This window comes from Hypanus sabinus, chromosome 21, assembly GCF_030144855.1.
Source record: "Hypanus sabinus isolate sHypSab1 chromosome 21, sHypSab1.hap1, whole genome shotgun sequence".
NCBI classification, from domain to species: domain Eukaryota; kingdom Metazoa; phylum Chordata; class Chondrichthyes; order Myliobatiformes; family Dasyatidae; genus Hypanus; species Hypanus sabinus.
This window is the reverse complement of record NC_082726.1, coordinates 2,327,190-2,342,331: the sequence shown is the minus strand read 5'-3', so window position 1 is coordinate 2,342,331 and position 15,142 is coordinate 2,327,190. Positions and strand designations below refer to the sequence as shown.

Below are 15,142 nucleotides of genomic sequence, written 5' to 3'. Positions count from 1 at the left end.
ATCCTTGGTTTTATATTTTTCATGCCTCAGTTTTCTGCTGCATGCAACCATTAAGATGGAAATCTAAAACATCTCCTCAGCTCTAAGGACTTGCTGCTCCTGCAGCCGCCTCAGTCTCTCCAACGTTGCTGCTAGGGAATGTTCGCCGTGTACTTTGTCATCTCTTGAATGGACAATCACTGTGCGACTCACTTTCTCCTTCTCTCCAACCACTGCAGGCAAACATGAGGTGCAATAAAAATTGACTTGTCCTCAGTACAACTAACCAACAGCGGAACAAAAACTTCAGTGAAATAATAGAGTGCAGTAGGACACTGGGTCACCCATGCATATCGTAAATAATCGTTCCTTCTAAATAAATCTTTATTCTCCTTTGGTATGGACAGGACTATACAAAGCCTCCACTAACCTCAGCCCAAGTTTACCTCTTCTGGATTGGGTCTTGTTACCAATCTGACTTTTCACTAGCTAGTCTGATTCAATGATAACCTGCTTATTTTGTCAAATCCATACCGAGGACACTTACCTTCCACCCAAGCTCCCTGATACCTTCATGGTCAGGAAACAGAGCCTGGAATTGCAGAGCTCCCACCCTCACTCTGTCACTTCCCCAGCTTGACCCATGTATTCCATGGCTTCCCACAGAGGGGACCTGTTCACCCAGACCCATTGCCCCTCAGCCCCCTGACCCCATTCCCATCACCCCTCGGCACTCTGCCCCATCCTCATTGCCCCTTGGCCTACTGCCCCATTGCCCCTCAGCTCCCAGCCCCACTGTTCCACATCGCCTCTTTTTTTCTCCCTTGCTTGACCCAAAATATTCAAAGATTCCTCTTCCCAGGGAGTTCAGGATGGTACCAAAATGAATAACTTCATCTGCCACAGTAAATGCAATGGAACTGGGTCCAAAGTGCACCATTAATTCCAGCAATGTCCATCTATTTCGGGAAGGATCTCTCCACATCCTTGGTACAGCACAAGATCTGCTAAAAGAGCTGTACCTCCCAGAGCAAAGACAACAAGTGTGAAGGTCAGGATATCTCACAGTGGAGTGATTTACCAAAGATAAAATTGTACTGAGCAAGTTGAGCATTCCAAATCTTCATACTCAGCAAAGAGCCAGAGTCCAGGTCTACATCAGCCAAGAAACCAGCCTCAAGCAATTCCTGGCAGACCTACAAGAGACAAGTGTTAGGAGCAATTTGTACCAAATGGCACATGCGACCTGTGAAGAATTTGCACTTTGCCTACCCTCTGGCCATACTCCTCACTGCTTGGGCCAGCAGGGACCACCATAACCTGCCGAGGGGAAAGCCAGAAAGGCCTAGAGTTTTAAAAAAAACAGAAAGTTAAAAACATGTTGCACAAAATCAGCCTTAACTGCATTTCATGGATATTGTAATCAGCATGGACTAGATGGGCTGAAGGGCCTGTAGCCTTGCTGTAGTGCTACAGATTCTATTTCCATGCACATTCTCCTACAGCAGTATTTCCCAACCTTTCTGAGCCCAACACTCCTCTCGGGCACAATATGCTTTCTAGCGCCCTCATGGTGTAAAAACAAGTCCACCATATACAACAGTTCATCTCTGTGAGACAGCAGAACACACCTCATACTATAACAGTCTCCATTTATCGTTTTGTGCATTATTGCATTATTACACTGATAAATTATTGTGTATATTATTCTTTACTAGTTAATAAATTTATTATTTATTATCATTGCTGAGTGTGTTTTTAAATGTTGCTGCTGGTTACAAAATAATTTCCCACTTGAGATCAATAAAGTACTTATTTTAATTATGAGAAAAATTATTCTGCTTTAAATTTTTGTCTTTAAACCTAGTTTACACAGTACCTGTGCACTGTACAGCAGCTTTGATAGCAATGTGATCCTTCAGCTTGATGGTTTTTATCAAGAGTTGAAATATCTGGTTCAAGTTGTGACAGCAAAAGCCCCAAGTCCCCACGCATAACAATGTTAAAGTGGATTCTGTTTTTTTATGAGTATGTGGTTCACTGTACTGAAGCCTCTTTCAACAAGGTAGGAGAATGGAAGTGTAATGAAGAGCAGTTTGACTCTTCTCCAAAGACCAAGAAACTTTGTATGACAGTGTAGCCATGTACCATAAAAGCCAACTTTTTTGAAAAGCATTTTTGCTTCTTCATCATACCGAATTTTGATAATTTCTTCTTGCAAGCTCTCTTCCTGTTCTTCCACCTTGCAAAGAAATGGGTTAATTACCCTCTCTGGAACTTCTAGATCGTTCAAATCCTTGAATCAGTTCTGAAAATCCTCCTTCAGTGACTGCAAGTGTAAGCAATACTCTTGTGAATCACTGTCTGAAAGACGGTACCATACTGGCCATGCAGGGAAACTGTGAGAGCATTCTTCTCCCAATAGTTGGCTTTTACATTCCAATTTTCAGGTGATAGAGGACACTGCACTTTTTGCCTGGACTAAATTGAAATTCTCACCCAGCAGTTTCATTTTTAGAGTGTTCATTTTGTCAAAAAGATTGGCTAGGTATGCCACATCTCCACGGAAAAGTTCAATTTTGTTTCCCAAATTCTTGATGACTTTAAGTGACAGTGTCAAAAAGAAAAAAATATTTTAGGCAGCAGCCTTTTGACAGCCAATGCACTTCAGTGTGAAAAAGCAAGTGTTTAAACTCTTCATCATAATCTTGGATAACTAGCGAAATATTCTGCTTTAATTTGGTTGATAGCAGATATTACAAGAGTCATGCTTGGAAAAAATAGCTGGCTGAGGTTTTTGGCTGTGAGATGTTTACAATGAATTACACAGTGGATTGCAAACATATTTTGGAATTCCTTTGTGCATAAATGCCACTAAATCAACATGGCGACCTGTCATATATGGTGCTCCATCTGTTGCACAAAAAATCATGTTCCTAATTGGAATGTTTTTATACGTTTTGAGGTCATCATAGATTGATTCTTCGTTGATAATTGTTTTTAACTTTTTACAAAAGAGAATCTCTTCATAAACTTTTCCATTTTTAATAAACCTTACATATGCTATTAGCAATGCCTCGTTGTCTTGAAGTTGACTCATCCAGTTGCATCTCAAATTGTCTTTTGTAGCTCTGTGCACAGTTGATACTCAATGTCTTCACTCATTTCATCAATATGACAAGCAACAGAGTTATTACTCAGAGGAATTGATTTTAAAATACTTTTTGAGAACAGTGGTGAACACTTCTGATACAGCAGTCATTGTTAATCTTTCACCAATTGTGTGAGATTATCCACACTTTACTATCATTTTGGAAATGTTATAAGAAGCAACAAGGCCACTATCAAGGTCATTTTTAGCTTTCCTGGCAAATGACTCCAGAGTGTAACGCATTTGAAATTGAAAATGCTTCTTTCATCTTCTGAAAAGGTTTATCTTCTCAAACAATAAGTAGCCCCTTTAGGGCGTCTTTTACGGAATTGTTCCTGCAATCTTGATGGCTTCATTAGACTGTACAGTATTACAAATTAAGACACATGGGGCATCGCTGAGCTAATGGGAATGGAATAAAACCATACTCAAGTTGTGTAACATTGTATTGATGCACTCTCCGTAGTTTCTTTTTCTTAGCAGGATTAGAGTTCAAGGCTTCTCTGCCTTCATACTCATTAAGACCACGCTGACATATTTATCCATCATTAATAGGGCTAAATTAAAATAAAAAATTAACCCAAACTGGGAATGCCTATCGGATGTTCACAACGACAGCAAATTGACATGCCAAAGAACAATGAGGCAAAGATGAAGACGATCACAACAGCAAGAATTACGCTGACAAGGATTCAGGTTGGAATCTGAATATTAGTCAGGATAGAGCTGGTGTTTGGCAAGCTACCTTTATACTATTGCAGTTAGCGCGATTGACTAATCACACAATTCTTAACCACACATATGAAGCCAAGGTCGCTTTGAACACCTCAGGAGGAATCCTTGGGATCGGCAGGTTCACTGATTGGTTCCGGCCTCTGCTGTATCATTGCGTGACCTATTTTCTGTAGATCAGGAGAGAAAGTTGAGAGGGTGTACCTGTGCATGAACTCTTTCCATGTTGTGAGTGAAGAGGAACTGCTGGGCACCCTAAGTGCTAATTTATACATCCCCAATAATGTCTGTTTGGTTGGTAAGGTCGGATGAGATTGCCATGTTTCAGACATATTGTGACGATGAGTGTTCACCGCCTGCAGACATAATGGCTCTTCCTGTATTCTAGTACCTCATTCTTTTTTTTGGGATCGGTCAGGCCTCATGCTTCAAGTTAGGGTGCTGCTTATTGACACCCCCCCCCCCCACAAGAATCTTGAACACCCCCCCGACAACTTCTATTTCCTCTAATTCTCAACGCTTAACTGCTCCTGTTGGGAATCACTGTCCTACTGGTACCCTGCATGATTTAGGTTAGATTAGATTCAATTTTATCGTCAATGTGCCGATACAAAGCCAAATGAAATGCAGCTAGCATTTAACCAGAAATGCAAAGAATTTATTTATCAGTTATTTACAAAATAACTGCGAATAAAAAGTGCTACAGCACACAAATATAAAAGCACTGAGACTGTACAATATGGGTACAATACTGCTTAGTGCTGTGATGTGAGGTTCAGCAGGGTCACAGTCTCAGGGAAGAAGCTCTTCCTGAGCCTGCTGGTGCAGGAGCGGAGGCTCCTGTAGTGACTACCGGATGGGAGGAGAGTAAAAAGTCCATGGTTAGGGTGAGATGTATCCTTGATAATGCTTTTCGCCCTGCCCAGTCAGCATTTATGGTAGATGTTCTCAATGGTGGGCAATTGGGTGTCCATAATCCGCTGGGCAGTTTTCACCACATGCTGGAGTGCTTTGCGGTCCGATACGGGACAATTGCCATACCATACTGAGATGCAGTTGGTGAGTATGCTCTCAATGGTACAGCAGTAAAAGTCCATCACTATCCTGGGACAGAGGTGAGCTTTCTTGATGCCCCGCAGGAATTAAAGGTGCTGTTACGTCTTTTTATTTAGGATGGAGGAGTTCAGACACCAGGTGAGATCCTCGGAAATGTGGACACCAAGGAAGTTGAAGCTTGATACACGCTCCACTACAGCTCCATTGATGTAGATGGGGACGTGAGTGTGGCTCCGAGCATGCCTGAAGTCCACAATGATCTCCTTGGTCATCTGGGTGTTAAGGGCCAGGTTGTTGTTGGGAAACCACGCGGCCAGGTGCTGGACCTCGTCCCTATAGGCCATCTCGTCATCCCCTCTGATCAGGCCAATCACCGTGGTGTCGTCTGCAAACTTGATTATGGAGTTAGAACAATGTACAGGAACGCAGTCATAGGTGAAAAGGGAGTGCAGAAGATGGCTCAGCACACAGCCTTGAGGCATGTTCAGGGTGAGAGGAAGCTGGAGAGAAACCAGTCACAATCTGAAGCAGAGCATAGGTATCTAATGCAACAACTTCCTTTTCTCCCTCTCTCTCTCCTCTCCTCCCTTCCCTCCTCCTCCACCAACAAATGCTGAGGGGTTGCTGGCAGGGCAGGGGAAAGCCCTATAAACAGATTATACACCTCAGCCAAGAGAGTACAGTAACAATCCACACAGGCAACATTCATCTGCTCCAACAAACACTGTCAATCATGTTGTTAACAAGGCACATGGTGTGTTAGCCTTAATCAACTGTGGGATTGAGTTCAAGAGCCATGAGGTAATGTTACAGCTGTACTCAGACTCCACTTAGAGTACTGTGTTCAGTTCTGGTCACCTCATGACAGGAAGGATGCAGATACTACAGAGGGAGTGCAAAGAAGATTTATGAGGATGTTGCCTGGATTGCCTGGAATTATGAGAATATGTTGAGTGAATTTGGCCTTTTCACCTTGGAACAACAGAGGAGGAGAGGTGACCTGATTGGGGAGAAGCATTGATTGTGTGGATAGCCAGAGGCTTTATCCCAGAACTGAAATGGCTAACATGAGGGGGCATTGCTTTAAGGTGCTTGGAAGTAGGTACAGGGGATGTCAGAGGTTAAGTTTATCAAGAGAGGAGGATGTGTGGAATGGGCTGCCAGCAACAGTGGTAGAGGTGGATACAATAGGGTCTTTTAAGAGACTTTTAGATGGGTACATGGAGCTTAGAAAAATAGAGGGCTATGAGGTAGGGAAATTCTAGGCAGTTCCTAGAGTAGGTTACATGGTCGGCACAACATTGTGGGCTGAAGGGCCTGTAATGTACTGTAGAATTTTATGTTCTATGTTTATTTTCAGCGATTGAAGATGGCTCAAAGGAGGAGCATGAGAATTATTCCAGGAATGAAGGGGTTAACTTATGAGGAGTGTTAGATGGTACTCACGGGAATTTCAAAGAATGGGGGGGTGGGTGGAAACTCATTAAAACCTATCGAATCTTGAAAGGCTGAGATAGAGTGAACGCAGAGAGGAGGTTTCCTATAGTGGAGGAGTCAAGGACCAGAGGGCACAGCCTCAGAATAAGAGTGAGCACCATTGGTTCCCATATTTAAGGGAAGAAGTGCTGGTCTAAGAGAGGATCTAGAATCAGTTCACAAGCATGATCCCAGGAATGGAAGGGCGAGTACAGGAAATTGCGTCTAGCTGGGTGGACACCATGTACTGTTTAGGCTGAAAGGTTTATATCCATGCTGTATTTTTCTATGACACGAAGTCAAAGGTCAGTCTTGGCTGAGTGTGATAATCACAGGGAAAGCCTGTGAGGCATAAATTCTGGTCTCATCCCCACAGCCCATCTGTTACGGAGACTCCTCTTGACAGTGATGTTCCTTATCAACATTTACTCTACTTTAACCCAATAGCATTCCTGTGCTCAGATCTGATCAGCCAAATGAGCCCAATACAAAGCAAAACCTCCTAATGGCTGCAGACGGGAGCTGGGCCCCTATATACAGTAAGCAAGGATGTTTCTTTTTTGTTTCTTCTGTCCAAACCGGGTTGCGTATTCCAGCAAGGATGAGAGGTCCAAGTCCGGACAGGATCCATTCCTGTCAAATTGCGTGCACCATTGTCAAGGCAACAAAAATGGTGAAGCATGCTCTGCATTTGATTTACCAGAATTCAAACCAAGCTCATAAAGGCAATATCCATGATTAAGGACCTCCATCACCATGAACACTCTAGGAATATCTTCTCATTGCTACCCGAAGACACACACCCAATGTTTCAGGAACAACTTCTTCCCCTCCACCATCAGATTCTGAATGGACAACAAATCCATAGACTTTTTCACTTTTTCTCTCTATTTTTGCAGGACTCCAAAAGAGGTGTGAGGTGCTCCTTCTCTTGATTAGCCTGTTGGTCACCCTTGGGCAAGATGTGCACCTGCTTAGTCCCCCAAAGAGGATCATGTGAAGCCATGGGAGCAGGTGATGGATGGTTATATGAGCGGTTGGGGTCACCCATCTTGTAAAGACACTGTACAAAAAAAGGCTTGGCAGCAATTACAGCCTTGACTGAGTTGGTCTCTCAACTTTGCACATCTGGACACTGCAATTTCTCCCCATTCTTCATTACAAAACTGCTCGAGCTCTGTCTTCAAGAGGATTGTCAGGGAACAGCCCTTTTCAAGTCCAGCCTCAAATTTTCAATTGGATTGAGGTCTAGACTCTAACTTGGCCACTCCAGGACATTAACTTTGTTGTTTTAACCTATTCCTTTGTAGCTTTGGCTTTATGCTTGGGGTCATTGTCTTGCTGGAAAAGAAATCTTCTCCCAAGTCGCAGTTCTCTTGTAGGCATTAGATTTTCCTCCCTGTATTTTGCTGCATTCATTTTACCCTCTACTTTCACAAGCCTTCCAGTGCCTGATGCAGTGAAGCATCCCCACAGAATAATGCAACCTCCACCACTAGGGATGGTGTATTTTTGATGATGTGCACCGTTTGGCTTACGCCAAACATAGCATTTAGTCTGATGATCTAAAAGCTCAATTTTGGTTTCATTAGAACATAGAACCTTCTTCCAGCTATCTTCAGGGTCTCCCACATGCCATCTAGCAAACTCTAGCCAAGATTTCATGTGAGTATTTTTTCCCCAACAGTGACTTTTTTCTTTGCCATTCTCCCATAAAGCTGTGACTGGTGAAGCAGTCTCACCCAACTCAGCCACTGAAGCTTGGAACTCCTCCAGAATTGTCATAATTCTCTTGGTGGCCTCCTTCACTGTCCCCTCCTTTCATGGTCACTCAGTTTTTGAGGATGGCCTGCTCTACGCAGATTTACAGCTGTGCCATATTCTTTCCATTTACTGAAGATTGACTTAACTGCACTTCAAGTGATTAGGAAATTTTCTTGTATCTATCTCCTGAATGGTGCTTTTCAATAACCTTTTTGTGACTCACCAGCAGTTGGACCTTCGAATACAGGTGTATTTCACTACAATCAATTGAAACACCTTGACTCTCAATTTAACTAATCAGGCGACTTTGAAAACCAATTCAAAATCAGGTGCATTAAAAGGGCTTGAAGGATCATTGGAGACCCAAGTCACCCCAAACACAAACGATTCCAGCTGTTACCATCCAGGAAATGGTACCACAGCAAAAAAGCCAGGACCAACAGGCTCCAGGACAGCTTCTTCCACCAGACCATCTGACTGATTAATTCACACTGATACAATTGTATTTCTGTGCTATATTGACTGTTCTGTTGTACATATAATTTATTATAAATTAATATAAATTGCACATTCTGACGGAGACATAACGTAAAGATTTTTACTCATGTATATGAAGGATGTAAGTACTAAAGTCAATTCAATTGGCTCCACCAGTGATGATTTGGTGCATCATATTAAAGGGTGTGAATATTTATGCAATCAATTATTTTGTTTTATATTTGTTATTAATTTAGATCACTTTGTAGAGATCTGTTTTCACTTTGACATGAAAGTCTTTTTCTGTTGATCAGTGTCAAAAAAGCCAAATTAAGTCCACTGTGTTTCAATGTTGTAAAACAATAAAACATAAAAACTTGTGTGTGTGCACGTACGTGTGTACATACACACTATTGTAATTTATAGTTTTTTTGTTATTATGTATTGTGACCACAACAGAACAAATGTCATAACACATGCCAGTGATATGAAACCTGATTCTGATTCAATTCATTGTGAAGATGGCTCAAGAGCACAAGGCAAGGTGTCTGGGGGAAACTCTTTCTCCTTGCAGCGTTTGGTATTGGAACATTACCATTTCCCCGCATAGTTCTCTGCAAGAATAGCCACCATACGTTCCAGCGACCCCAGCACGGCGCGATGGATGATAACGGGATGGTTATCATCTGCTCCGTCCTTGCTGAAGAGAGAACAATGAATTAGCAACACACAGATACAGAAATGAGTGTTCACTCTGCCACAATACCCATGGTTTTCCTGATCCCGCAGACTCATCATTCTTCAACAGAACTGTTCAACTTTGGCACAGCACACATCAGACCCAAGCTCATCAAAGTAAATTTATTAACACCATACACTACCCTGAGATTCATTTTCCAGCAGGCATTTACAGGAAAATAAAAAAAGTACAACATAATTTATTAAAAACTATGCATAAACAAAATCTGACAAACAAAAAAGCAGATAAATTGTGCAAAAAAGTTTGAGAACATGAGATGCAGTGTCTTTGAAAGTGAGCCTGCAGGTTGTGGAATCAGTCCAGAGACAAGATTAGTGAAGTTATCCGCCCTGGTTCAGGAGCCTGATGTTAAGTGGTAATAACTGTTCCTGTAGCTGGTGGTGTGGGAATCCAAGGCTCCTGCATTGGTTGGTCCCAATGTGCACCGTGACCTGCAGGGCAGAACTCTCTCACCCACAAGCTCAGAACGACTGTGCATCCTATTATCAATCTGCCTGATGATCTATTTACCCACAGACTCACCACCACTACTCAAGCACAGCACATGCAGGGAGGAAGCAGGTTTAATATTGAAACACAGGATCCCATTAACAATTTGAAACTGCGCTCACCCAACATAGGTTAAATTAAAGCGAATGGGAAGCTGGAAGTCCAACTGGATGGTGGCACACTGATGGTATCTGCCCAGGGCATCCTTCAGGTCAACATCAATCTGCAGTCAATTAGAGAGTTTGAAAGCCTCTGGGAGGTTCAAATTGACAGCATACTTTCAAACCGCAGACTCTCTCCAGTCTAACCTTTGGTCCATAGAAGGCTCCGTCTCCTGCACTCAGTCTCCAGGGTTCTCCAAACGCATCCAAACTGCATTTCAGTTGCTAAAATATGGCACAGAAACCAAGCTCAGCTCTGACTCTTAAACCTTTAAAACTGAAATTAATAATTTTTATGTTCATTCAAGTCCAGGAGTCATTCACTGGTAACCCAATACTTACCCTTTCCAGGTAACCTGGACAGGAATCAAACACCTCCTTGCTGGTGAAACATGTTGGATTAGACTGTATAATTGTAATTTTCTGTACAGTTTAATCATCTATACCTGCTTGGATTTTATATAATTTTCCCTAATGTAACTGTTTAGTGTGTTCCCTAGTGGTCATAGCATGTACATGCAGTTGTTCAGTGTGTCCACTAGTGGTCATAGTATGTACATGCAGTTGTTCAGTCTGTCTCCTTGTGGTCACAACACTCAATGCAGTTGTTCAGTGTGTCCCTTAGTGGTCATAGCATGAATATACTGTGATGATTGTAGCTGGGAGCTCAACATCCAGGGTTACTGGAGGGATAGGATGGCAAACAGACAAGGTGGTGTGGCTCTGCTGGTAAAAAAAAATGGCATCAAATCTGTAGAAAGATGTGACATAGGATTGGAAGATGTTGAATCCTTGTGGGTTGAGTTAAGAAACTGCAAGGGTAAAAGGACCCTGATGGCAATTATATGCAGGCCTCCCAACAGAAGCTAGGATGTGGACCACAGATTACAATGGGAAATAGAAAAGGTGTGTCAAAAGGGACATGTTATGATAGTCATGGGTGATTTCAACATGCAGGTCTGTTGGAAAAATCAGGTTGGTAATGGATCTCAAGAGCAGTTTGTCTTTGAGCCTATCAGGGGATCAGCTATACTGGATTGGGTGTTATGTAATAAACCAGAGGTAATTAGGGAGTTTCAGGTAAAATAACCTTAATGAGGCAGTGATCACACTATAATTGAGTTCAACTTGAAATTTGATAGGGAGAAAGTAAAGTCTGATGCAGCAGTATTTCAATGGAGTAAAGGAAATTACAGTGATACGAGGGAGGATTTGGCCAAAGTAAATTGGAAGGAGCTGCTGGCAGGGATGACAGCAGACCAGAAATAGTGTGATTTTCTGTGAAAACTGAGGAAGATGCAGGGTAGATGCATTCCAAAAATGAAGAATTACTCAAAAAGTAAAAAATTAGCAGTTAGCTAGAGAATTGGGAAACTTTTAAAAACCAAGAGAGCAACTAACAGAATCATTAGGAGGGAAAAGATGAAATATGGAAGCAAGCTAGTAAACAACATCTAAGTGGAGAGTGAAAGTTTTTTTCCAAGCATGTGAAAAAGAGAGATGGAAGTGGATATAGGACCACTAGAAAATGAGGCTGAAATAATAACGGGGAACAAGGAGATGGCAGATGAACTAAATGAGTATTTTGCATCAGTCTTCACTGAAGAAGACACTAGTAGTGTGCCAGATGTTGTAGTGTGTGAGGGAAGAAAGGTGAGTGCAGTTACAATTACAAGGCAGAAGATGCTCAAAAAGTTGGAAGACCCAAGTGTACATAAGCTACCCAGACCAGATGAACTGCATCCCAGGGTTCTGAAAAAGGTTGCGGTGGAGATTATGGAGGCATTAGTAATGAACTTTCAAAAATCATTGGACTCTGGCATGGTGCTTGAAGAATAGAAAATTGCAAATGTCACTCCACTCTTTAAGAAAGGAAGAAGGCAGCAGAAAGGAAATTATAGACCAGTTAGAGAATTATAAAACAAACTGTTTTATAGTTTATGAATTATAAAACAAACTGGAGCGACATTTGCAATTTTCTATTCTTCAAACACCATGCCAAAGGATCCTTTTCTGGCTGGCTGCCAGTATATCAATGATTTAGATTATGGAATTTAGATGATGGCTTTGTTGCCAAGGTGGCAGATGATATGAAGACTGGTGGAAGGGCAGGTAGTGTTGAGGAAACACATAGACTGCAGAAGGACTTAGACAGATTAGGAGAATGGGCATGAAAGTGCCAAAATAATTACAATGTTGGAAAATGCATGGTCATGCACTTTGGTCATAAAAATAAATGTGCAAATTATTTCCAAAACCTGGAGAAAATCCAAAAATCTGAGATGCAAAAGGACTTGGGAGTCCTTGTACAGAACACCCTAAATGTTAACTTGCAGGTTGAGTCGGTGGTGAAGAAGGCAAATTAGTATTAGTATTCATTTCAAAAGGTCTAGGATATAAGAGCAGGGATGTGATGCTGAGGCTTTAGAAGGCACTGTTGAGGCCTCACCTTGAATATTGTGAACAGTTTTAGAACCATTGAACATTACAGCACAGAAACAGGCCTTTCTTGGCTGTGCTGAACCATTTTTCTGCCTAGTCCCACTGACTTGCACCTGGGCCATATCCCTCCAAACCCCTCTCATCCATATACCTGTCTAAGTTTTTCTTAAATGTCAAAAGTGAGCCCGCATTCACCACTTCATCTGGCAGCTCATTCCACACTCCCACCACTCTCTGCGTGAAGAAGCCCCCCCCCCAATGTTCCATTTAAACTTTTCCCCTTCACCCTTAACCCATGACCTCTGTTTTTTTTTTCTCCCCTAGCCTCAGTGGAAAAAGCCTGCTTGCATTCACTCTATCTATACCCATCATAATTTTATACACCTCTATCAAATCACCCCTCATTCTCCTACGCTCCAGGGAATAAGGTCCTAACCTATACAACCTTTCTCTGTAACTCAGTTTCTCAAGTCCCAGCAACATCCTTGTAAAGCTTCTCTGCACTCTTTCAACCTTATTAATATCCTTCCTGTAATTAGGTGACCAAAACAGCACACAATACTCCAAATTCAGTCTCACCAATGTCTTATACAACCTCACCATAACATTCCAACTCTTACACTCAATACTTTGATTTATAAAGGCCAATGTACCAAAAGCTCTCTTTATGACCCTATCTACTTGTGACACCACTTTTAGGGAATTATGTATCTGTACTCCCAGGTCAATCTGTTCTACTGTACTCCTCAGTGTCCTAACATTTACCTCGTATGTTCTACCTTGGTAGAACCTTGTATGTACCTTCTGAAGTGCAATACCTCACACTTGTCCGCATTAAACTCCATCTGCCATTTTTCAGCCGATTCCTCCAACTGGTCCTCTGCAAGCTTTGAAAACCTTCCTCACTGTCCACTACACTTCCAATCTTTGTACTATCAGCAAATTTGCTGATCTAATTTGCCACATTATCATCTAGATCATTGATATATATTGACAAATAACAATGGACCCAGCACTGACCCCTGTGGCACACCACTAGTCACAGGCCTCCACTCAGAGTAGCAATCCTCCACTACCACTCTCTGGCTTCTTCCATTGAGCCAATGTCTAATCCAATTTACTACCTCTCCATGTATACATAGCGACTGAATCTTCCTAACTAACCTCCCATGCAGGACCTTGTCAAAGGCCTTACTGAAGTCCATGCCTTCCAACATCCACTGCCTTCCCTTCATCCACTTTCCTGGTAACTTCCTCAAAAAACTCTAACAGATTGGTTAAACATGACCTACCACGCACAAAGCCATGCTGACTTTTTCTAATAAGTCCCTGTCTATCCAAATACTTGTAGATCCTATCTCTTAGTATTCTTTCCAATAATTTACCTACTACTGATGTCGAACTTACCAGCCTATGATTTCCCGGCTTACTTTTCGAGCCTTTTTTAAACAACGGAACTACATGAGCTATCCTCCAATCCTCCAGCACCTGACCCGTGGATATCGACATTTTAAATATTTCTGCAATTTCAACACTAGTCTCCTTCAAGGTCCGAGGAAATACCCTGTCAGGTCCTGGGGACTTAACTACTCTGATTTGCCTCAAGATAGCAAGCAACTCCTCCTCTTTAACCTGTATAAGTTCCATGACCTCCCTACTTGTTTGCCTTGTTTCCATAGACTCCATTCCAGTTTCCTTAGTAAATGCAGATGCAAAGAACCTATTTAATATCTCTCCCACTTCTTTTGGTTCCATACATAGCCGACCACTCTGACCTTCAAAACGACCAATTTTATCCCTTACTATCCTTTTGCTCTTCACATACCTGTAGAAGCTCTTAGGATTATCCTTCATCCTGACTGCCAAGCAACCTCATGTCTTCTTTTAGCCCTCCTGATTTCTTTCTTAAGTATTTTCTTACTCGATTTATACTCCTCAAGCAGCTTATTTCCTCCCTGTTGCCTATACATATTATGCATCTCTCTCTTCTTCTTTATCAGAGTTCCAATATCCCTCGAGAACCAAGGTTCCTTATTCTTATTCATTTTGCCTTTAACCCTGACAGGAACATACAAACTCAGCACTCTCAAAATTTCTCCTTTGAAGGCCTCCCACTTACCAATCACATCCTTGCCAGAGAACAACCTGTCCCAATCTACGCTTTTTAGATCCTTTCTCATTTCTTCAAATTTGGCCTTTTACCAGTTTAGAACTTCAACCCGAGGACCAGATCTATCTTTATCTTTTTTAGGCTCCTTATCTCAGAAAAGATGTGTTGGCATTGGAGAGGGTCCAAAGGAGATCCATAAGGATGATTCCAAAAATGAAAAGGCTATCATACAAGGAACACTTGATGGCTCTGGGTCTGTACTCCTGAAATTTAGAAGGATGAGGAAGCATCTCATTGAAACCTTTCAAATGTTGAAAGGCTTAGACAGAGTAGATGTGGAAAGAATGCTTCCCATGGTGGGGGAATCTAGGACAAGAGGGAACAGCCTCAGGATAGACAGGCATCCTTAAATTTCTTTAGCCTGAGGGTGGTGAATTTGTGGAATTTATTGTGCAAATGTGCAGGCCACATCGTTGAGTGAACTTAAGGCAGAGATTGATAGGTTCTTGATTAGACACGGCATCAAAGGTTACGGGGAGAAGGTT

General features: G+C 42.0%; 1 protein-coding gene across 2 annotated transcripts in view; it reads right to left on the bottom strand.

Moving 5' to 3' along the window:
- Positions 1 to 63: 63 nt before the first annotated feature.
- LOC132378738 (threonine--tRNA ligase 1, cytoplasmic-like) overlaps positions 64 to 15,142 on the bottom strand; it is an 89,695-nt gene continuing 74,616 nt past the window's right edge. The window contains exons 13-18 of one of the 2 annotated variants that reach the window (XM_059945848.1): positions 10,193 to 10,270; positions 10,007 to 10,107; positions 9,231 to 9,335; positions 1,252 to 1,324; positions 1,061 to 1,175; positions 64 to 212 (exon numbers count right to left, since the gene is read on the bottom strand). In XM_059945848.1, the coding sequence (XP_059801831.1) occupies positions 64 to 212; positions 1,061 to 1,175; positions 1,252 to 1,324; positions 9,231 to 9,335; positions 10,007 to 10,107; positions 10,193 to 10,270 (621 nt within the window). Of the gene's footprint in view, positions 213 to 1,060; positions 1,176 to 1,251; positions 1,325 to 3,205; positions 5,419 to 9,230; positions 9,336 to 10,006; positions 10,108 to 10,192; positions 10,271 to 15,142 lie in introns of those variants that run through there. The other variant, XM_059945849.1, reaches the window with a different exon arrangement.